The sequence below is a fragment of the Artemia franciscana genome, chromosome 4 (assembly GCF_032884065.1).
Source record: "Artemia franciscana chromosome 4, ASM3288406v1, whole genome shotgun sequence".
NCBI classification, from domain to species: domain Eukaryota; kingdom Metazoa; phylum Arthropoda; class Branchiopoda; order Anostraca; family Artemiidae; genus Artemia; species Artemia franciscana.
Genome location: NC_088866.1, coordinates 16,275,962 through 16,302,315, shown reverse-complemented (window position 1 = coordinate 16,302,315; position 26,354 = coordinate 16,275,962). Strand labels below are relative to the sequence as shown.

At 35.1% G+C, this 26,354-nt stretch overlaps 1 protein-coding gene across 4 annotated transcripts in view; it reads right to left on the bottom strand.

Moving 5' to 3' along the window:
- Positions 1 to 26,354, bottom strand: part of LOC136026058 (sodium- and chloride-dependent GABA transporter 1-like) — a 165,617-nt gene that overhangs the window by 70,097 nt on the left and 69,166 nt on the right. For all 4 annotated transcript variants that reach the window (XM_065702244.1, XM_065702242.1, XM_065702243.1 and 1 more), the window contains one exon: positions 11,786 to 11,920. In XM_065702244.1, coding sequence (XP_065558316.1) covers positions 11,786 to 11,891 — 106 coding nt within the window. In that variant the 5' untranslated portion in view covers positions 11,892 to 11,920. The remainder of the gene's footprint in view (positions 1 to 11,785; positions 11,921 to 26,354) is intronic.

Here is a 26,354-nt window from a genome sequence, read left to right as displayed (position 1 = left end):
TTGAGTCAAACATGCATAATCACAAACACTGAAACGGAAACGTGCAAATACCCGCTCAGAAACACATGCATAGTAAGAGACACCAAAAGAAAATAGTCGCTCAGACAAACAGGCATAGTAAGAGAGAGAGAGAGAGAGAGAGAGACAAAACACCTACAAACACACAGAGTCAAACATACAAAAACAGAGAAGAAAACATGCAAACATCCGCCCCAACGAACAGGCACAGTGAGAGAAACAATCAAACAGCCACTCAGACACAAAGGTATAGTGAGACAAAGAGGGACAAAACACCTTCAAACACACAAAGTTTTACAAACAAAAGCACAAAAACAGAAAAGAAAACAGGCAAAACCCACTCAGACAAAGAGGCATAGTGAGAGAGACATACAAACAGACTCTCAGACACAAAAACATAGCGAAAGAGAGTGACAAAACATTTAGAAACACACAGAGTCGGATACACAAACTTACAAAGACAGACAAGGAAACATGCAAACACCCACTCACACAAAAATGCATTGTGAGAGACACAAGAAAACAGTCACTCAGACACCCGAGCAGAATGAGAGAGAGAGATAAATACCTGCAAACACACTGAGTCAGGCACACTAACACAAAAAGACAGACTGGCAACATACAAACCCCAGCTCAAATCCACAGCCATAGTGAGAGAGACAAGCAAACAGCCGCTCAGACACACGGGCAAAGTGAGAGAGAGAGAAAAAATACCTACAAACACAAAGACTCAAACACACAAAGAGAAACATGGATACATACAAACATCCTCTCAGACACACGGGCATAGCGAGAGAGACGAGCAAACAGACGCTAAGACGCACAAGCATAATGAAAGAGAGAGAGAGAGACAAAAGCATCTACAAACACACGTAGTCAGACGCAAAAACACACACAAAGACAGAAACGAAAACATGCAAACAACCGCTCAGACACAGGTATAGTGAGATAGACAAGCAAACAGCCACTCAGACAAAGAGGCATAGCGAGAGAGAGAGCGGCAAATGTACCACAGTCAGACGCAGTGTGTGTCACAAAGACAGACAAGGAAACACACAAGCAGCAGCTCAGACACAGAGGCATAGTGAGAGAAAGACAAGCAAACAGCCACGCAGACACACGGGGATAGTATGAGAGAGAGAGAGGGAGGGAGAGAGAGAAAGAGATACAGAGAAAACACACAGTCAGACACACAAACATGCAAAGACAGATATGCAAACATGCAAATACCCGCTCAGGAACACTTGCATAGTGAGAGAGAAAAGAAAACAATCACTCAGACACACAGGCATAGTAAGGGAAACAGAGACAAAAATACCTACAAACGCACAGAGTTAGAAACACAAAGACAGAACAGGAAACATGCAAACAACCCCTCACACAAACAGGCATAGTAAGAGAGACAAACAAACAGTCGCTCAGACAAACAGGCATAGTGAGAGAGACAGACAAAAACACTTACAAACACAGAGTCAGACTCATAAACACACAAAGACAGACACGGAAACATGCAAACATCAACACAGACAACAGGCATAGTGAGAGAGACAAGCAAACATCCTCTCAAATACACAGGCATAGTGAGAGAGAGAGAGAGAGAGACAAAAAAACCTACAAACACAAAGATTCAGACACAAACTCAAAAAGTCAGATAGGGAAACATGCAAACACCCGCCCAGACACGCAGGCATTGTGAGAAAGACAATCAAACAACCACTCAGACACAAGGGGCATACTGAGAGCGAGAGGGATAGAGAGACAAAAACACCTACAAACACACAAAGACAGACAAGAAAATATGCAAACACCCACTCATACACAAATGCACAGTGAAAGAGACGAGCAAACAGTTGCTCAGACACAAGTTTATAGTGAGAGAGAGAGAGAGATAGAGACGAAAACATCTAAATCAAACGGAGTCAGATAAACAGAGAGACAAATACAGACACGGAAACATACAAACACCCGCTCAAACACAAAGGCTTAGTGAGAGATACAAGCAAACAGACGGTCAGACACAAAGGCATAGTGAGAGATAGAGAGAGACAAAAAACCTACAAACACACACAAAAACACACAAAGGCAGAGATGAAAAAATGCAGGCATAAAGACAGACACAGAAGCATGCAAATACCTACTCAGGCCAAGAGGCATAGTGAGGGAGAGATAGACAAAAACACCTACAAAAGCACAAAATCAGACAAAAAAAACAGAGAAAGACAGATATGGAAACATGCAAACAACCACTCAGACTGACAGCCAAAGTGAGGGAGACAAGTAAGCAGCCGCTCATATACACGGCCATAGTGAGACAAATAGACAAACACCTACAAACACACAGTCAGAGACACAAGACAGACAAAACATGCAAACACCCGCTGAGACACACAGGAATAGTGAGAGAGACGAGCAAACAGCCACTCAGATGCAAAGGCACAGTGAGTGAAAGAGACAGAAACACCTATAAACACATAGAGTCGGACACACAAACAAACAAATACAGACATGGAAAATGCAAACAGTTACTCAGACATAAATGCATAATGAGAGAGACAAGCAAAAAGTCGCTCAGACTCACAGACATAGTGAGAGAAAGAGAGACAAAAATACCTACAAAACATTGAGTCAGACATACAAATACACACAGACAGACATGTAAACACAAAAAACACCCTCTCAGACACACAGAGATAGTGAGAGAGACAAGCAAACAGCCGCTAAGACAGGTAGGCTTAATGAGAGAGAGAGAGAGAGAGAGAGAGAGAGAGAGAGAGAAATACAAAACACCTAAAAACACACAGAGTCAGACACACAAACACGCAAAGACAGACACGGAAACATAGAAACAACCGTTCAGAAACACAGGCATAGTGAGAGAGACAAGTAAACAACCGCTCAGATATACAGGAATAGTGACAGAGAGACAAAAACACCTACAAAAACACAGATTAAGACACACAAACACAGAAAGCCAGACACGGAACCATGCAAACACTTGCTCGAACACACAAGTATAGTGAGAGAGATATCCAAACACACACTCAGACACACAGGCATGGTGTGAGAAACAAGCAAACAGCCACTCAGACACACAGGCATAGTGAGAGAGAGATTGGGAGACAAAAACGTCTACAAACACTCAGAGTCAGACACAAAAAAACACAAATACAGACACGGAAACATGCAAACACCCGCTCAGACACATAGGCATAGTGAGAGAGAAAAGCAAACAGCCACTCAGACACACAAGCATAGTGAGAGAAGGAGAGAAACAAAAGCACCTACAAACATACAGAGTCAGACACACTAACACACAAAGATAGACTTAGAACGAACAAAAACCCGCTCAGAAACACAGATATAGTGAGAGGGATAAGCAAAAAGCCGCTAAGACACACAGTCATAGTGAGAGAGAGAGAGACACAAAAACACCAATAAACACACAGAGTCCGACACACAAAGACAGACATGGAAACAGGAAAACGCCCACTCAGACACGCGGGCATAGTGATAGAGACAAGTAAACAGCACTCAGAAACACAGGCACAGTGAGAAAGAGAGACAAAAACACCGACAAACACACAGAGTCAGACGCACAGAGACAAAGACAGACGCGGAAACATACTCTCACTTGCTCTCACTATGCCTGTGTGGCTGAGCGGTTGTTTGAATGTTTCCGTGTCTGTCTTTGTGTGTTCGTGTGTCTGACTGTGTTTTTGCAGATGTTTTTGTTTCTCTTTGTCACTTTACCTCTGTGTCTGAGCAGCAGTTTGCTTGTCTCACTCACTATGTCTGTGTATCTGAACGGGTTTTTCCATATTTCGGTGTCTCTCTTTGCGCGAGTTTGTGTGCCTGATACTATGTGTTTGTAGGTATTTTGTCTCTCACTTTCATTATGCCTGTGCGTGTGAGGGGCTGTTTACTTGTTCTCTCTCACTATGCCTTTGTGTCTGAGCGGGTATTTACATTCTAAATTTTAAATTCTAAGTCCAAAAAAATTTCAAGTCTAAAACGAGTCCAAAAAATTCTTAGTTGGAAAAATTATAAGTCCAAAAAAGGCAAAGATTCCTTACAGGAATATGTAGGTCATTCACCTAAAAGTGTCAGACACCTGTCTGGGTCGGATACCTGTATGTAAGTACGTCAATGACCCAAATTGGATATACTCTGTAGCTTTAGTGCCCAAATAAGGGTGTTGGCTCTGGACTATTGTATAGTATACTGCTACAAGTGTTATAGTTATTTAGAAAGAAAAACATTTTTGGGGAAGAATACTTCGTGTTAGAATTTAATTTTGACAATTCTGCTCTGATGACAGACCTACGCTAATTTTTGGTGAAATTAGAAGAAAATTTCAGCAAGAAAAAATAGATTTATTTTGTTAAAACAGTTTTCCTTTCATAATAAAGAAAAGCGAAAAAAGACGGAAAACACAAATTGGTTTTAATAATAAGGCAATAAGTTCAGATTTAAATTTATTCAGCCTTTACCCCTCTGAATCTACCACTGTCATAGGGATATCTAAGGATTTATACGCAAAAGAAGGAGAGGCCGCTTACTAGTCCTAAAGTTTCGCTTCATTGCTCCCTCTGGCAGAAATACTAATTATTCATCACAGAAAATTAAAAAGAAGCTTGTTCATTTAAAAAAAAGTTAGCAGAAAGAAAGGTTCATAGATGTAAAAGTCAGAAAAAAATAATGTACAAGTGATAAGATTCAAATAGATTAATTTCAAAGAGGTTTCGAAAAGAACAAAAATTTGTATTTTTATAAGAAATGTACCCTTGTAATTGTTTGGATAGATGCATAGATACGTATCGAAAGCTAAAGAGCGATAACAGATCACGAAACTTCCACAACATTTTACTCATGACTGTTATTTGTAAATATAAAATAACATATAAGTTACATCTCGGTAAATATCGTTTTGCTTACTAATGTCTCTAATTGTTTGATTTGAGCACAGGTCTATAGATATTCTAGTGAGAAATCTTTGACATGAAAAAATGTTAACTTCGAAGTTCAGAGTTTATTTATTGACCAATAAATTTACGAAAAAAAAAAAAACATTCACCATAGTCTCCCCCGTAGAGCTCTATAGCAAGAAAAAAAACAGCAGAGAAACAAAAATAAAAGGAATCCAGGAAAATAATAATCTAATTTTCCACCTGAAAAATCTCTGAAATCAGAAGCTAGGCCGGGATCAAACCCTAAAACAGAATAAACTGAAAAAATAAATCTTGTAGCAAACTTCGAAACCCAATACAGAGACCAAATAAAAACAAATCAATTATTATCTAAAAAAAAACCTTTATCATCATTATCATCAATGCACATGGGGCACGCTAACACGCTTATCAATGTATCTTCTACTATATTCATTTTTTTTAGAATTTGCAAGAAATTGCGGTTGCTATTGTTATATAAATATATATATATATATATATATATATATATATATATATATATATATATATATATATATATATATATATATATATATATATAAATATATATATATATATATATATATATATATATATATATATATATATATATATATATATATATATATATATATATATATATATATATTATTACTAATTATGTATAAAATAGAATAATTACATAGTAATTCCTGCTGTGGGAACTCTGGTGTATTTCAAACAACTTCCACGCATGATTAGTGGCCTACTGTGGCTTATCGCAAGGTTGAAGCTAGCATCAAATTTCATCAGGGCTGGCTTAATTTCAATTTACTACATTATGTCACTGGGAAAATGATTCATTTTAGAAGGAGTAGCATATTTAAAGATCTACAATAGCGCATGACAGCGGCGCAATTTGCTTCATGCCAGGGGGGCAAATGTTAGCCCAGTTTGCCCCCCTAAGCTGAAATTTAGTGTCTTCATAAATCTTGTCAAAACTAAATGCATAAATCTTGTCAATCCATATATGGATGTGTGTTGTGGTCAAGTAACTTTTATTCAAATTTTAAACGATTACCAATTCTTCAAAATAAAACTATACGACTTATTGGTGGACACTTGGGAAAAGTCAATAACACAGAGACATGTTATAATAAACTTAAAGTGTTAAATGCCGAGCAACTTCGTGACTCCATAGCAGGAGTATTCTAGGATCAGTGCTGGAATTGTATCAGTCCGGAGGTATTTCATGGTTTTTACAGAGACAATAAATCAAATTATAGTTATAGTGCCTACAATGCTGAGAATTTAGTCACTGAATACAGAAGTGGAATTAGAGCAGGTTTTTCTGCCAGATATCTAGGTCCTAAGGTCGGAATTCTCTTCCAGAGAGCACCTTGGTTTATTTAAGAGAAAAAGGAAAAAAAAATCTTTTGGGTCTTGGTTCACAGATGATTTTTTTTCCGTTTCTTTTCTTTTTTTATTTATTTTTATAATTAGGGATTGGTCATAATTTCGTTTTTTTTATTTTGTTCGTTTGCTAAGAGTTATGTTTGTAAAGTGTTTGTTATATATGTGGTCGCCCAGTATCAAGTGCTTTTATGTCTTTCTTTGGGCAGCCACTTCGATGAATTTTATGTGTTATATCAATTTGTAATTAAATGAATTGAATTGAATTATTAAGATATTTAACCTTTATTTTTCTACAAGTGCTTTTCTCATAAATCTATGCTCCATTTCAACTTAATACTTTCAGCTCACATTGCTATTCAGCTCATACTACTTATTCCATTGAAAAATTTCATAGCAAATTTTTAAGGAAAACAAGAGCTAAGAGCTCATATGGCACTTGTGACGAGAGATCGGATCCAGCCTTGTTATGTCAATCATGCAACTAGAACATGTGCTTATTCTCGAACTCGCCAAAGCACTAGAAATCCCCCCAACTCCCCCAAAGAGATCGAATCTGGTCTGGTTATGTCAATCACGGATTTAGAACTTGTGCTTATTCTTCCGATCAAGTTTCATCCCGATCTCTCCACTCTAAGCGTTTTCCGAGATTTCCGGTTTTCAAGATTTCTGTTTCCTCTTTCCAGTCCCCAATCCCCCTGGATCAGATCCTAATTGAAAATGGAGCATCTGAGACATGATACCTTTCAATACATCAAGTTTCATTATGATCCGATCACCTATTCATGGGATAAACATACCTCAATTTTCACGATTCCCTCCAGCCCCCAGATGGTCGAATCGGGAAAACGACTGTTATCAGGTAAATTTGTACAGGTCCCTGACACGCCTACCAATTTTCATCGTCCTATCACGCCCAGAAGCGCCGAACTCCCCAAAGCACCGGAAATCCCCCTAACTCCCCCAAAGAGAGCAGATCCGGTCCGGTTATGTTATGACGTATCTAGGACTTGTTCTTATTATTTCCACCAAGCTTCATCCCGATCTCTCCACTCTAAGCGTTTTCCGAGATTTCCGCTTTTCCCCTCCAACTCCCCCCAATGTCACCGGATACAGTCGGGATTTAAAAGAGCTCTGAAACACAAGATCCTTCCAAATATCAAATTTCATTAAGATCCGATCACCCGTTTGTAAGTTGAAGATGCCTCATTTTTTCTAATTTTTCCGAATTAACCGTCATTCCACAAACCCCCTTCCCCTACAAATTCCACACCCGCGGCAAATAAAATTCTTCTCGACTGTCTCGTTCGCTCGCTCCCTCCAGATGGTCGAATCGGGGAAGCGACTATTTCTAATTTAATCTGGTCTGGTCCCTGATACGCCTGCCAATTTTCCTCGTCCTAGCTTATCTGGAATTGCCCAAACTAGCAAAACAGGGACCGATCGGCAGACAGACAGACAGACCAACGGACAGAAATTGCGATCACTGTATGTCACTTGGTAAATACCAAGTGCCATAAAAACACAATCGGATAACGGCTAAGATACAAAAAGCACTTCTGAAAACGAACCATCAAGCGGAATTTATTATTTAATATCATGAATAAGAACATAGTAGTACCAGATATACAATTATTGTTTAAACACAAATGTAGATAAAAGATGATTCAAATGAGGATAAAAAAAATAATGATTGTTCCATCCGTTTCTATTTTTTCTAGCAATTTCTAAGGAAGAAGATTGAAACCTTTAAAGAATTTTTGTGAGTTTATACTTCAAATTTTTTCTGATTCCCAAGAAATTAAAATACAAATTTCTTGAAAGAAAAATAACCCCACCTTGAAAATGTGACTGACTCATTTTATGGAAAATACTAAACCTCTAAAATAACAAAAAAAAAATAGTTAACATTTTTACCAAAATTATTATTCTTTACAGACTAAGCATCTGTTTCTTTGAGGGGCAACTGGTTTTATATGCCTATTTCAACTCTAATTTTTGCCCAAGCTATTTCCTGTTTAAGCTAAATTTCCACGTTAATACACCTGCTTTAGCTCTATTCGTATATTTCCTTGTCATATTTTTGCAAGCCAATCCGATCTTTGGAATATTTTTGCAAAGCCAAGTAATAAGTACAAGTCAAACAACTGCGTATTTGGGAGGCCAAACAACGGCGTGTTTGTTACCTGTTGTTGCCACGTGGAATATTTAAGCCAGTAAAAGGAATGCAGAAACTGATTGGTTCTTTTGTATGAAGTTTTAAGCTAGTAAAAACAAGTATTTGACTAATGACCTTCTTTTACAAGCAAACTGTCTGTTTTTTATGGCTTACCTTTCAGTTCTCTTAGAACTTTGGGATAGTCGTCTGTCGAAATAAATTTCAGCTTAAGCTGCAAAGTGGGAATGTGGCAGAGGTTAAGGACGAATTACTGATACTTTAAGGTACTCAAAAATAAATACAAATATATCTTCAGTTGTAGACTCGGGCACTGAATAGCCATGCTATATACAAACTAGATATAATATAATTGAATTATAGTTTGGAGCATATAAAGAAATAGATCTATTCCAAAAACAATGATCAAATACTGAATAGATAAATTCATGTTTTATGCCAGATAAATTCATGTTTTATGCCAATTACACTAAAGAGAGTAAGGAAAGATTATTAAGTAAAAACAACACCAAGGAAAATTAGAATCCATAAGTCAAGAAGTTAAAGATGGACACAAAGGAAGGAACAACCGGGTCAATGGTCAAAAGCACAAAACACGACAGAAATGAATAAACAAGATTCGAATTGAAAGATAGATAAGAATTGCAGCTCAGGGATGGGGGATTTGATATGCTGATATTTGGTCTATTAAATCCAACTTCTTACCTGGGGACCAGCTTGTTCCTACATTACAATAAAAAAATATTGCGCAAGAGTTTAATTTCACATTGTTAATGGTCTCGTGCCAAATGTTGCCAAGGCTAGATATTGAAAACAAGTGTCAAAAATCGTGTTGTAAATTGTCAATAATTATTATCGGTAGCTTGGTTTAGATTAAGGAAACTATTCAAAAGAGTTTTCGCAAAAGATCCAACTCGAGAAACTATCTATCAACTGTTATCAAGAGGTGTCAAACTATTGATTATTATCAATAATCAATTTATTGATAATAGCGTTATTATTGCTACAAGCTATCAAAATGAGGCACGGAATCAAATATCAAGAATAAAATCAATTGGTTTTAGATATTTCCATTAAATCAAAATTTTTTTTTTTTTTAAGGAGCAGTACTAAACTCAAAACGAACAGAAATTATTCTGTATATAAAGGGGTTTCCCTCTCCTCAATATCTCGTTGTTTACACTAAAACTTTTAGCATTAAAAAAAAAAGCTTCCTATTCAAATTAAAAGGCCTCTGTGTTTCAGTAGCCGTTCTTTAAAATTTGGGACGGATATTCAAACTTCGGCGTAAAGAGCAAGGTATTGAGGAAGGGGCAACCCTTTCATAAACATAATTATTTCTGTTCGTTTTGTATTTTAATGCTGGCCCTTACTTTTAGTCAAAAGACTATTTTTAGATTTAATTTTCTAAATGTTCTAATGCTGGTAAATCTGGCTTACCGTCCATGAAATATCCCCCCCCCCCTTAAGGAAAACTTCCGTGGAAATTTTTTACCGCGTAAAATACCCCCGCCCGTAAAATTTCCATCGAGACAGTTCCCTCCTCGCTGAAAATACTACCCCAACCGTACTATTTCTCGAGACGATTAAACCTGAAAAATTATCATTAGCATACTCTCATTTGAAAATGACTAATTTACAATCATTTTATTCAGTCACGTCACAAATCCCCCCTTCTGTAGAAATTCTTCCCCTGAAATTGAAAATAGCCCCCAAGTAATTCCCCCGGAACATCTCCACATCCAAAATTGAGTTGGCAAAGAGAGAGTAAGACAATTAAAAAGAATCTCATATAGGACTCTGTTAAATCTGCCATTGTAAAACTTCCCCCGGGAAATTCACCCTATCGAAACCCAAACCAAGCACAAAATCCCCTCCCAACAAAAATGTCTGCACATTCCCCAATAGTATATATTATATATTCACAATGGGCAAGTTTTAGAACTTACAGGCCTCTCCCCACGGACTGTGGGGTCATGCTACCCCTAAAGACATAGTTATTGGATCTTTCAACTATATTGAACAAAACAGCTATGTAAAAATTTTGATGGGAGAGTTTGGAGAAAAAAGAGGCGGGGAAAGGGGAGAAGGGCTAGTTTTCGTCCAATCTTTTTGAACACTTAAAAACGGAAAATATAACTTTTAATTTTCGTTCGAATGCGCCCTCTCCCGATCATCCAGGACGATTATTTGATACGATCATCCCTGAAAAAAAACACGCATCCGTGAAATGAACGTGGAATTAAAAAAAAATAATTAAAAACCCCTTTATCCCCCAAAACACTCTAGTCATATAGTTTATGTATACCCAGCTTGAAAAGATAAGAAGTCGTAACATATATATTTTCGATCAACTGGACTGTTCCGATGCTACATTGTTTAGCATAGTAAGTGTTTACCAATTTACCTTTTGTTTTGAAGACTAAGTATTTAATATTGTCACCTACAGCCTTTTGATGTCTATAGGTTCTGTTGCCTATAAGGACCTGTAAGTCCTGTATTGTGTCCACTTTAAGTAGTAAATGAAAGTTATCATTATTTTACATCTGCCTTCTTTCCAAGCTCAGCAGGAACGTCTCTGTTCAAACTGAACAGACATCTACCTCGCATTAGCCCATTTGATGAAAATAACCAATTTCCACTAAATGGAGACAAATAAATCTTTACTGTATTACTGCAAAATAAATTTTTCTTCCTAAAACTGAAATTTTGTCAACGCCCCACTCTTTACGCTAAAGTTTTTTAATGTTTAAAAAAGTAGAGTTGAGAGAAAGTCAAACTTTGGCGTAAAGATCGGGGCGCTGAGGAGGGAACAGCCCCTTTCATATACGGAGTAATTTCTGTTCGTTTTAATTTTTAAGGTCGCTCCTTACTTTCAGTTAAAAAAACTTGTTTTTTATTTAATTGTCATAAAGTGATGTCCCCGGATGTCCTTTGTAAGATTAATTAGCAATAAAAAATCTCAAAATTTATAATACAGAAGATCTAGCAGCGAGTAAGGTCATTAAAATCACACTTAGGTCGACTCCTCATGAAATATACTCCTTCTCCAAAAGAGGGGAAAAAAGGTTCTAGAAGTTAAAGATTATTGTCTTCATACTTTAGCACCATTGTTAAACAGGATGATCAAGAAAACTTTATTTTGTGTAGAAATCTACTTTCAAATATAGGGACCTAAGTTTGAACTTATCTCAACCCCCAGATTATGGGCATTCACAATTGCTTTACTTACCTGACAACTTTTAAAAATTACCTTGGAACATCGGAGCTATGGAGCCAACCAGTGTCATACCGCCAGAACCAAGATATTGTCCAAGAGCAACTTCTTGAAAAAAGATTGGTATGCCGCATACTACCATTGCAATAAAATAGGGTATCAAGAATGCACCTATAAATATGTAATTAATTAGGAACATTATTTAAAAGAAAATACAGCTATTTAAAAGTGAAAAGAGAAAAACTTCTTAGCTTTAGAGACAGGATTTTGCAATTTTATGAAATGTATGTTTTGAGGGATGGTTTTATAATTTTTGTACGCTATTAATCCCTTCTTGTAACAAATACAAATTATGGTGTTTCTTTCTTTATTTTACCATTTTACCAAATATACATTGAGCCCACTTCCAAAACAGGGGCACACTTCAAGAAAAAGTTGGTGGGGAGGCTAGTATTTTTTTTTTTTTTTTTTTTTTTTTTTTTTTTTTTTTTTTTTTTTTTTTTTTTTTTGTCATGCAGGTACAAAAATGGTATTTGTCTTATCGAGAGGTGATGATTTTTGTTCCAATGGAAATACAACAAGGGATACATTTTTTCAAAATCCAAGGGCAATTGACCTGACCCTTGCCCTTTAAATGGTCCCTGGTTCTGAAATATTTGGATGTATCTCTTCTGAAGATAGATGCAAAAAATAAGAACCACTTAACTTTGGATACGCTGTTTTTGCTATTTTCTGAAATATCTGTTGAGGGGCGATCTTAACCCTGTAGGGGCAGTTGCTGTAGAAAAACAACACTGTACTTTTTGAGCTTAGACTGTCATCTTGCTGTGACAAAAGTATTGCTTTTAGCAGCATCTTTTGATAATGCAGAAACATAGCACTCACAATTGATGCCTTCGGGGAACTGCTGTGTGATACGTGGGCTAAGCATGAGTCACTATACCAAGGGACAAGAAAAAATAATGAAAAGGTAGGTGTTTTTTAAGCTAGAAACTGGAAATAAAACAAAAGGTGTGAGACTCCTCGCCTATCCTATGTGTACAAAATATATACTATTTTGAATTATTATAGATGTAATTCATGATGTGGACAAGAATTTGAATCAGTAGCAAGATATATTTTCTTATGTTGTAAAAATAAAACATCAGGCGATCGTTGCTCAAAACTGTGAAACGAACAATTAAACAAAACAAATAAAAAGGATGAAGGAAACAGTATGATTTTACTTCAGCAATTATGTTGGAGGGGTTCCGTCTACATAGTAGCTCACGCCACCACTCAGGGATGGTGGATCATTGAGTAGGCAGGTGTGCAATAAGCCTAATGTTTGTTTCCTTTCTAGATGGTGGAATCTTACGACAGACTAAGAAAAAGAGCTTAAAATCGCCAAATTGACGCAGAAGAGGCAGCCAAGTATATTTTTGATATTCCAGAAGAGATGCTGTCAGACTTGTTGGATGATGATGATGACAATGATCCAGGCTTACTGTCTTCAGAAAATCTTATCAATGATCCTGATGCCGACACGCTGCGTCTACTGGACAATCGGCACTTCTTTTTGGAAAAGGATGACGTGGAGGCTCGCAGTGAACCCGGCGACGATGACTCGGAGAAACTCCTCCCTCTAGTCAGCAACAGCAACCAGTAGTAGCAAGTACTGAAAAATCAAATAAGAAATCGAAAGTTCAAGAAAAATTCGGTTGGAGAAAAGTAGAGATAAAAAAAAGTTGATAATATTTTGGAAAGAAAAGCCTCGCCAAGTTCTAGGCATTTTGGAAACTCCACTGAAATACTTCCAAAAATTCCTTAACAATTCTTGAGCTGATAGTTGAACAAAGTGACGTCTATGCACTTCAAACGGAGGGATGCAACCTCTATTTCACTGTCGAAGAGATAGAAGTTTTCATGAGTATTATTCTATTATTGGGAGGTGATAAAGGCTCCCTATTTATCGAATGCATTGGGAAGCAGCTACCACCCTGTAATTGCCAATTAGACGGGCCGAAAAATGTTTGACAAGATCAAATGTATTCTTCTTTTCGACGACAATGAAAAGGCCAAGAAATCTGAAGAACAAGGAACTGACAAGCTATACAAGTTTCGACCCGTCCTGAGTCATATCCGTTCCAAGTTTCTCGAAGTCAGTCCCGAAGAACACCACTCGTTTGACGAGCAAATGATTCCTTTCAAGGGGCGAAGCAACTTGAGACATTATCTCCCAAAAAAGATGACGAAGCGGGGGAAAAAAGTGTTCACAAGAACTGGTGTGTCAGTTCTTGTACATGATTTTGAAGTTTATCAAGGTAAGGGCACTCTATTTGAAGATGACATAGAGCCACATCTTGGAATTGGAGGTAATATAGTTTTACGTCTGATGAGTACCTTACCGAACTACATGAACTACAAGATTTACTTTGACAACTGGTTTCCAAGCTCGAAACTAATGAGTTTGCTCAAAATTAAAGGACTCACTTGTATTGGTACGTTGAACAAAGTACGGCTAAAGAGATGCCCGCTCCTCACAGATGTGAAATGAAAAAACAAGAGAGAGGAACTTCCGATTAAAGGGCTGACATTCATTCTGGCGTTATTGTAGTGAAATGGTTGGATAACAACATGGTTGGCTTGGCTTCAACGTATGCAGGAATAACGCCAAAGGATACGTGCAGACGCTGGAAAATTAAAGATAAATCCAGGGTTGAAGTTTCAAGGCCAGCCATTGTTTATGAGTACAACCGTCACATAAGTAGTGTATATTTATCAGAGATGCTGGTGAAGATGTGTCGAACTCATCTTCGAAGACGAAAATAGAATATGAGAATCTTCTGGTGGCTTATTGGACACATCTATCTGCAATAATTGGCTTCTTTGCAGGTCAGACGTCAAAGCCCTCACTTCAAGGAAAGACAAACCGATGATCTTGAAATCCTTCAGGTCTGAAGTTGCACCAGGGTTGTATGCCTCGGTATATGTGATGCCCGACGTAAAGGTGATACAACATCCGAAGATGTCGAAGAAACTCCCAGCCCCATTCGAAGTCGCAATCGAATCCGACTGGCAATTTCTGCTCAAGCCGATGGAATTGACCACTGACCAAAAAATATTGAGAAGCAGAGCCACTGCAAAGAGCGCAAATCAGGATATACTACTTTTTAATGAGAAAAATGTGAAATTCGACTGTGCCCTACAAACAAAAACAATTGCTTTAAAGCCTTCCACACCAAGTGAAAATGCCCTATTTTTATATGCTCGAGAGGCTAATGTCACATTTTTACAACGTGGTCTAAAATTGACAATTTTGAATAAATAGTGTAAAACTTTTTTTTTGTCAATGTTCTGACCCAGATACTGCATAGGAGGCGGTGGAGATTTTCCCTGGTATTCGTTCCTATAGTGGCCTGTCTAGGGTTAAATATTTGGATATTTTTGTGCCAACTTTTTTTAATAATTTGAACAATTTAATTAGTTTTCCATAATGTGTGAAACTCAATTCCTCGCCGACAGAGACCAAAGACGAATATATATTTGCATTGTTAGATAAGATCGTTTTATTATTCCAAGTGATTACCAAAGTTAAATTGCAGAAAAACAGGTTCTGACCAATCAATCCCTTAGACCATTTTTTTTTTCAAGTACTTCTTCTTAAGTCCTATTCCAATTTTAAGTTGATTGTCTCCTCATTACGGGCCCTGCTGAACTTATACCTACAACAGACTGTATAGACTGTAATAAGCTTAAACTTATATATATATATATATATATATATATATATATATATATATATATATATATATATATATATATATATGTATATATATATATATATATATATATATATATATATATATATATATATATATATATATATATATATATATATATATATATATATATATATATATATTTGATTGTCTTCTCATTACGGGCCCAGCTGAACTTATACCTATAGCTGAACTATATATATATATATGTATATATATATATATATATATATATATATATATATATATATATATATATATATATATATATATATATATATATATTATATTATATATATATATATATATATATATATATATATATATATATATATATATATATATATATATATATATATATATATATATATATATATATATATATATATATATATATATATATATATATTTGATTGTCTTCTCATTACGGGCCCAGCTGAACTTATACCTATAACAGACTGTTATATATATATATTATGTTATATAATGTTATATATATATATATTATGTATATATATATATATATATATATATATATATATATATATATATATATATATATATATATATATATATATATATACTATGTATATATATATATACTATATATATATATATATATATATATATATATATATATATATATATATATATATATATATAATACTATGCTTATGTTTTTAAATACTGTATGCATTTATTTTTATTTGTCTACTATAAGAAGAAACAAAAACTAAAAGCTCATATGGCACTTGTGACGAGGCCAGAAGAGCTAAGAGCCAAGAGCTCATATGGTATGAGCTCTAACAAAATTCTAAGAATCAATAGATTGATTTAAAAGGAAAATCAGAGGCTTAATGCCGGTCGGGATTTAAAACAAGAGCTCTGAGTCAAGATGTTCTTCTAAATATTAAAATTCATTAAGATCTGATCACCAACTCGTAAGTTATAAATATCTCATTTTTCTAATTTTTCCTCTCCCTTTAGCCCCCCAGATGGTCGAATCGGGGAATACGACCTTATCAAGTCAATTTGTGCAGCTCCCTGACACGCCTACCAATTTTCATCGTCCTAGCACGTCCAGAAGCACCAAACTCGCCAAAGCACTGAACCCCTCCCCCAACACCCCCAAAGAGAATGAATCCTGTACGGTTACGTCAATCACGTATGTACGACATTTCCTTATTCTATCCACCAAGCTTCATCCAGATTCATCCACTCTAAGCGTTTTCTAAGATTTCGGATTTCCCCCTCCAACTCCCCCCAATGCGAACAGATCTGGTCGGGATTTGAAATAAGAGCTCTGAGACATGAATTCCTTCTAAATTTAAAATTTCCTCAAGATCCGATCACCCGTTCTTAAGTTAAACATACCTCAATTTTTCTAATTTTTCCAAACTAACACCCCCAAGCTCCTCCAAAGAGAACGGACCTGTTCCAATTATGTCAATCACGTATCTAGAACTTGTGCTTATTCTTCTCATCAAATTTCATCCCGATCTCTCCATTATAAGCCTTTTCCAAGATTTCTGTTTCCCTCCTCCAATCCCCTATGTCCCCGGATCCAAGTCGAGTCGAAAAAGGAGCATCTGAGACATAAAGTCCTTCTATATATCAAGTTTCATTAAGATCCGATCACCTATTCGTACGATAAAAATACCCCAATGTTTACGTTTTCCAAGAATTCCGGTCCGTTCGTAAGTTACAAATACCTCATTTTTCCTAATTATCCCCCCACAACTCCACCAAAGAGAGTGGATCCGGTCCGGTTATGTCACTCACGTATCTTAGACTTGTTTTTATTCTTCCCATCCAGTTTCATCCTGATCTCTCCGCTTTAAGTATTTTCTAAGATTTCCAGTCCCCTTCCCCAACTGCCTCCCCCCAATGACGCTGGATCCGGTTGAGATTTCAAATAAGAAATCTGAGTTACGAGGTCCTTCTAAATATGAAGTTTCATGAAGATCCAATCACTCTTTCGTAAGTTAAAAATACATCATTTTTTTCTAATTTTTCAGAATTAACCTTCCCCCCCCCCAAATTCCCCCAAATAGAGCGGATCCGTTCCAACTATTTCAATCCCGTATCTAAGATTTCTGCTTATTTCTCCCACCAAGTTTCATCCCAATCCCTCCAATCTAAGCGTTTTCCATGATTTTAGGCCCCCCCCAAACTCCCCCAATGTCACTAGATCTGATCGGGATTTAAATAAGAGCTTTGAGACACGATATCCTTCTAGATATCAAATTTCATTGAGATCCGATCACCCGTTCGTAAGGTAAAAATACCTCATTTTTTCTAATTTTTCAGAATTAACCCTCCCCACCCCCCAACCACCCCAAAGAAAGCGGATCTGTTCCGGTTATGTCAATCATGTATCTAGGACTTGTGCTTATTTTTCCCACCAAGTTTCATCCCGATCCCTCCACTCTAAGTGTTTTCCAAGATTTTAGGTTTCCCCCTCCCAACTCCCCCAATGTCACCAGATCTGGTCGGGATTTAAAATAAGAGCTTTGACACGACACGATATCCTTCCAAACATCAAATTTCATTAAGATCCGATCAACCGTTCGTAAGTTAAAAATACTTCATTTTTTCTATTTTTCCGAATTAACCGGTCCCCACTCCCCGCCAGATAGTCAAATCGGGAAAACGACTATTTCTAATTTAATCTGGTCCAGTCCCTGACACGCCTGCCAAATTTCATCGTCCTAGCTTACCTGGAAGTGCCTAAAGTAGCAAAACGGGACCGACAGACAGACCGACAGAATTTGCGATTGCTATATGTCACTTTGTTAATACCAAGTGCCATAAAAAGGAGGCCATGAAGTCTGATGACTTCTATAGAAAATGAAAAATCTCTCAGATTGTCTGCTTAGAGCGTTTAGGAACTATTGGCTTCGCGTAGCAACTGGGATAATGTATAGTTACTGTATAGCAGTGGTTCTCAGACTGTGGTACGCGAGCCCTCGGGAGTACGCAAATTTTTAGGGGGTATGTGGCCAGACAACAAAAATAAAACAATCCCTTTAACTCTAGGACTGGTAATTTTATTTATGTTTGAGGTATAGTTTACTTAGTACCGGCAACTGATATAGCGTACCTAAAATGTTTTATGGGTAAAAAGGATTACAGTGTCTAAATAAGTTTGAGGACCACTGCTGTAAAGTAACCTCTTTTGCTTTATGATTTGTCAGACTATATAAAGTCTTCTTTTTCGGCTTTTGTGTACTTAATCATCTCCCTGCATAATTCCCGCTGAAAATAATATACTCGTCTTTTGAAGGTTTCACAAAGCAAACATTGTTACCCAGTAAATTTGTTTTTTTAATCTGAGATTATGCTTAGGATGGTTGGTAAAAGTATTAGCATCTTCAAGGTAAATTTACTCGATTTTTTTTTATGAGTAAACAGAAAGTAAGAAGGATTGTATGAGCTTTTGTTTTGGATTTGGTAAAATGCCATATCAGAAGCTTTCTACACAGCACAAATTGTATGGTCCTGAAATTAACCTAAAAATTCTTATCTGTCAATACTTTTTGATATTTTTGAAAGGTTAGATGGATTGTTTTATAGAGTTTGGATACGAGAAAAACAAAATTATTAGTCAAAAACATCCCAATTGCTCTGAATATTTAAAAATTTCACAGGAATTCTTAGATGATCTTTCTAAGTGGATTCGTTCTACTTCTCGTTTGCTGTTAAGCTGGGAACATGTGAGCTGGTTTTCAGAAACGGTAGACAGCTCACGACATGGCACATGTGTTGGTGATATTTTTGACAACATACATCTGATTGGTCGTGTTGAACCGCGTTGTGGAATACAAAAATACTTCTGATTTTCGATTTAGAACAATTCATGTTACTTTCGATTTCAGTCTAGTTTCGGTTCATTATTGTCCATTCAGTTTTTTCAGTCTTGATCAAGAAAGGTCATGCACTAGACCCCCTTCTTTTCTTAGCAGACTATAAAAATATAAAAAGGGCAAATTTTTAAAGCTTATATATTTTAACTTTCCTGACGAATAGCTTCCCTTCCAAACCGTTACCTCCCTCCCATACTTGAAATTTATTAAGGTCTGCTCACCTCTGAGGAAAAAATGTCTTTGGTTTGGGGGAGGGTTGAGGGGAGGGGTTATGCGGGGAAGACTTTCCATGGAGGCGTTTTTCATTGGGGAAGAAAATTTCCATGAAGGGGGCGCAGGATTTTTGAGCATTTTTTTCAAGAACAATAAAAAAATAAATATGAAAAGTTTTTCAACTGAAAGTAAGGAGCAGCATTAAAACTTAAAACGAACAGGAATTATTACGTATATGAGGGGTTCACATCCTCCTAATACCTCGCTCTTTACGCTAAAGTGATTTTATTAATTTCAACTATTTATTCTACGGCCTTTGTGATTCAGGGGTCATTCTTAAGGAATTGGGACCAAATTTTAGCTTTAGTTTGAAGGGCGAGGTATTGACGAGTGGGTAAACCCCCTCATATGCGTAATAAAACATGCGAATATAGAAGTTCGTTACGTAAGTTAATTCGTAAATTACGTATATGTTTACTAATAAAAACGTTCGTAAAAAATTAGAAGTTCTGGTTGGCTTTTAAATAACCAAACAATTGGAGGGTAACTAGACCTACTCCCCCGCTCCTTTTTTCTCAAAATCGTCCGATCAAAACTATGAGATAGCCATTTATCCATTTAAATAAATTGATATACAAATTTCGTTTTAATTATTCATGTGCGGAGAGCCAAAATCAAAACATACATTAATTCAAAAACGTTCAGAAATTAAATAAAAAAACAAGTTTTTTTTAACTGAAAGTAAGGAGCGATATTATAACTAAAACGAATAGAAATTCCTCCGTATATGAAAGGGGCTATTCCCTCCTCAACACCCCGCTCTTTACGCTAAAGTTTTTTACTGTTTTAAAAAGTGGAGTTGAGAGAAAGAGTCAAACTTAAGCGTAAAGAGCGGGGTGTTGAGGAGGGAACAGCCCCTTTCATGTACGGAGTAATTTCTGTTCGTTTCAGTTTTAATATCGCTCCTTACTTTCACTTAAAAAAAAACTTTTTTTATTTAATAATACTTAAGTATCAGATTTGTTAATAATAATCCTAGCCAACAGAGAGCACAACTTGACACATCAAGTAAACGCATAAAGCGATAGAAAGCAACGTTGTCACGAACAACAGGGTGGTGTTTCATTGAAAAAGGCCATTTTTGGGTATTCTTATCAAAAAGAGGACAAATTTTCCCCTTCCCCCCAGAATTATAAATAAATTCCCACCTCCCAACCTCAATCCTCGGGTTGATTCCTTTAGGGAAGGTACTTCTAGCTGCGAGATAAGACAAACGTCTAGGGTCCAATTTTTTCAAGGACCTGGTGAACAATTTGAAAACAATTCTCCTATGATTTTTTTCTCTTTCATGAGTTTTCATTGGTTTTCATCAGGGTAAATTCAATGCCCTCCTAACCCTCCTACCTATTAACAAACGATAACAAAAACTCTGTTTTGTAAACCCTTCCCTTCCCCCAAAAAATTAATTTCTCTCAAATATTTAAATTTTTGATCGATAGATTTGACCGGTCATGGTTGAGAAATATATCCTGACGGTTTTCCCGCAACCTGCAAATTGATTAGAAATAATTTAACGCGGGTCTCACCATTCTCCATTGTTTCTTCTCCTTATTTTGCCTAAAAACTCGATTAAGTTTATTTTGACAAATATATAGCCCTATGAGGGGGAAAATGTTTAAAATGAATATGTTTCTGAAAAACTTTAACTTTTAAATCTGCTTTGTCAGATCAACGTTAAAATTAATTTAGAAAACAGACCCTAAGTCAAGTAAAATATTTATTTAATACAGTTTTTTAGTTGTTTTCGCAAACATAGCTCATAGCGACAAAGAAAACGTGCTAATTGATTTTTATAGAAACGACAAATTAGAAATTTCCTCCAAGGCCATTTGTGTCTTATCCGGCATCCCTAGCTTTTCCTGGGAATTTATTTAACTGTATATTCCCTTCCCCGTCAGCCCTTCGGCAGCTTTCGACTGAACACTTGGTCCATATTGCGAAGCAAAGATCAATCCACAAGTCAACCAATTAATGCTGCATCAATAAAAAAAATGATAGTGGCCAACACCGATATGGAAAAGGAATCGTTGGCAATTCAAAAAGGCCACAAATATAGTACCAAATTTCCAAACAGACAAATATATTTGTGAATATATTCAACTTCGCCAGTATCTATTGCATCATGTGAAAGTGTTAATCATTAATTAACCCTTTTAAGATAAAAAACGTAATTATTTACTCATAAACACATTCTCAGAATTAAAACAGTTGTTTGATTTGATTGACGAGTACCAAGTGGTTTAAACTACTACTACTACTACTAATAACTCACTGCAGCACCAAGCCGCCTGAGGCCAACACAGCTACGCACGCTCCTCCTCCAACCTAATCTATTTAAAGCCTCCCTCTTTACACCCTCCCAGGAAGTTCCCATTTCCTTTAAATCCTTTTTTTATGACATCCTCCCAACCCAGACAAGGACGACCTGCTTTCCGTGTAGCCCCAGACGGTTGGCCAAAAAGGACAATCTTCGGTAATCTGTCATCCTTCATCCGTAGAACGTGGCCTAGCCATCTCAACCTTTCTTTCATTATAGCCCCAGAAAGCGGGATTGAACCACACTTTTCGTACAACCTACTGTTTGAAATACGGTCAGTCAGCCGGGTACCCAGAACAATCCGTAGGCAATTTCTCTGGAAAACATCTAGTAAATTTTCATCTGCTTTTCGGAGTGTCCATGCTTCAGAGCCATATTTGACCACTGTCATCACTGTAGCTTCCAATATTCTAATCTTGGTTTGTAGGCTTATCTTTCTATTCTTCCAAACTTTTTTTAACTGTGAAAAAACACCCTGAGCTTTAGCTATTCTACTTTTAACATCTTCACTGCTCCCACCATCTTTACAACATTAGGTTTATTCAAGTCTTTGTTATATTTTTGCTCATATTTTACTCATAAACAAGCTTTTTTAGTATTTTTATGCTTAAATCATTAGGTATTTATTGAAATTAATTTAAATTTAGAAACAAAGTGTCCGAAGTGATCCTTCTTTTGAAGGATTGTTTAAAGATTCTCAAAAAATATTTCTGGAAAAGACAATTAAGTGCTGATAAATGGTGATATTGGACAAAAACACTTTGCTATACCATCTTATCAAAAACATATATAAGATGCTCTAAAGACTAGGAACTAGAATATATATATATATATATATATATATATATATATATATATATATATATATATATATATATATATATATATATATATATATATATATATATATCTATATATATATATATATATATATATATATATATATATATATATATATATATATATATTATATATATGCATATTTGGGTTTTAAGATAGTGGAAGGAATTCTTAAATCGCTGGAAAAGTTTGATCTTCCATATATATATATATATATATATATATATATATATATATATATATATATATATATATATATATATATATATATATATATATATATATATATATATATATATATATATATATATATATATATATATATATATATATATATATATATATATATATATATTTATATATATGTATATATATATATATATATATATATGTATATATATATATATATATATATATATATATATATATATATATACATATATATATATATATATATATATATATATATATATATATATATATATATATATATATATAATATGTATATATATATATATATATATGTATATATATATATGTATATATATATATTTATATATATATATATATATATATATATATATATATATATATATATATATATATTTATATATATATGGAAGATCAAACTTTTCCAGCGATTTAAGAATTCCTTCCTCTTTATCCAAGAAACTTTGCTAAAGAAAACAGAACCTGTGAAATAAATTTTAGTGTCCTGCATTTGTATTCTATTCTGAGTGAGCTGGACGAACATTTACTCATTAGGTGGAAAAAATGGTTGGGGTAAAATTCAAAATGTTTGTATTCTTAAATACTACACTAAGAAGGCATTCACATTTTATAAATTTCTTTTCATAAGAACCTCCTGTGTAAAAGATATTCTATAAGAAAAGTTTGTATAAGCAACTGATCAGAATTCTTATTTATCGGTCATCACTTGCTGGGCGCAAATAAATTCTGAAGTCCGAAATCTGTATTTATTTTCCAATGGGTTGAATGTAAGTTTATTAACTGGGTTGAAAAAAATGGTTGTTGTAAAATCTGCAAAGTTTGTGATTTTTAAGAATAGAACATATTCAAATCAAAACTTCTAATATACCCTTATAAGAAATATTCATAGAAAAAAAATCTAATAAAAAATATAACCGAAAATCGTAGATATTCGACATCGCCTGTAAAATGCAATTACATTTTTAAGTGCAGCATCTGTATCCATTTATCAATAGGTTGGATGAAACTTTAAAACTAGGTTTAAAAATGATTGAGATAAAAATTTATAATGTTTGTATTTTCGAAATCTTATTTCAGAATATATTCACATTTTATAAGTTATTTTTTATAAAAACATTTCTAAAAAAACTAATTAAAAACCGTATATATCCGAGATCGTTAGCTTAGAGCAACTAAGTTTAAAAGTGTCGGATTTGTAGGCTACCGTATTTATTTATCAAATGGGTTGGATGAAACTTTAAAACGGGGCTGAAAAAAATAATTGAGATTAACATTAACAATATATTCGTATTTTACACTTACTTTCAAGAAAAGAATTGTTTATTTTCATAATAATATTGCAAGCCGGTGGCAAAACAAATGAAAGTAAAAAAGGAGTCTTTATAAAAATAGCCCGGTGAACAATAATCTATTCAAAATGGCTGAAATTACTTCTAAAACGGAAGCAAATAACCACAAAATTGTTCATGAAGAAAATATTCAGTTTACCTGGAGGCAAAACAAAGTGAAGAAAAGGTTAGATTTTAAAGCTAACGCGAAGATGGCAAACTTGTCGAGCAAAATCAACCTAGTGATGTCGCTGTGTAGATTCCAGTCAATATGTCTGATTGACAGCTTCGTTCGTTAAGTCTTCCTAGTAAAATTTCTTTTTTTAATCTTGAAATACAATCAACATGCCTAAATATATATATGGTGATCACTACGTAGTTACCTATTTAATGATGATGGTACTTTTTTATCGAGGCATATATTTCTTGTTTAAGTTTAAAAAATAAAAAGATCTTAGGTAAAAAAATTATTAAAAATTTCCAATAGTATTCTTAGAATTCACCTTAGAGGACAATTGCTTCCTATATGTACTTGTATCAGTATGATCACCGGCACATCTTGCCATTTTGAGCGTGGGGGAAATTTTGCGTAGTACCTAGCAACTGTTTCCAGTAAAGGTGAATATTTGCAGTCAATTTCTGCTAAAATTTGCAAGATTCGGGAATATTTCATGGCTGCAGAAGTAGCTACAACTTGGTAAATGGCTTAACACGGCCAAAGTTTAAAGGTGCGCAATGAAAAAAAAAACAGTCCAGTAAGAAAGAATTGACATAAACAGCTGATCCAAGAATGGAAAATATTATTTCGATAAATTTTGATAGTAAAATCTAATTACGAAAATGAACTTATAAGAATATCAAAAAAGAGCCTGAGACTTCTCATAAATGGGGCTGGATCGAAATCAAAAGTGCAGCATTGAAATTGTCATAATACAAAACACTTTAATAAAGAGTTAGAGTCCTCTCCCCACTGGAAGAACAAGGGAAAATCACTTTTTGCGTGGGAAACACTGATGTCTCTTTTTTCTGCTTCTTTTTTTTCTTCGCCACTAGTGGTGTACTGGAACATCATATAGAACTGATTAAGGGCTCATTCCAAAGCTAATAAGGCACCTAAAAATTACACTTTGGATGGCATTTCTGGAGTGGAAAGGCTGGGAAACCCGAAAGGGGAACCATTATCATTTCCGTTGAAACCTTTAAACCAAAGGTTAAAAATTTTCCCGTCTAACATACTTTCCCTTAGTCCCCTTAAAAAATTTCATAGGTTGCCTATTGACTAAGAAAACTAGACTATGCTAGTGGTGTCCATTCATAAAAATCAAAGGGGTATTTATTTGTCAATATATTCGTGGGTAACTCATTGTTTGTTTGTTGTTTTTTTTTCATTTTTTTCAATGAAAATACCAAAAACTAGTGTTTTTCTGCAAAAAGACGGGAGAGCAGTCCACTCCCCCCCCCCCACACACACACCTACTGACGCCGTAGAAATTACGATTAGAAGACAACTGCAATATCGTAGAGAGATGTTGAAAGGCTCAATTCAAAGCTCTTGATCATACCAACACGCTTTTTATAGATATATCTTTGAAAAGAGCATAAAAAATGGGCTATTTAATTATCCTGGATAGGGTTGGCCATGGTTATTCCGATGGTGCAGTTTTCATTTCTAATAATGAGTTCTCTTAAAATGTCCAAGTCCAAGAAGCAAAGACAATGAAACTACATTCTTATCAGAAGTTCAAAAGTGTTAGCAGCATTGCGGCAGAAATATTGCAATGACTACAACACGAATTTCTGTAAATAATATCAACTATAACTCTAATGAATTGTTGTCATAAACTGGATTTCAGAGTATTTCTCGTATTATAGATTAAACCAAAAAAATGGTTAACTTTTATTGTGAATCGACAGGTGCCAAATAGTGTTTAAACTTGGAATAATCCTAGTAAAGAGTGTATGTTCCAATAATTTTAAAGATAAAGCTCT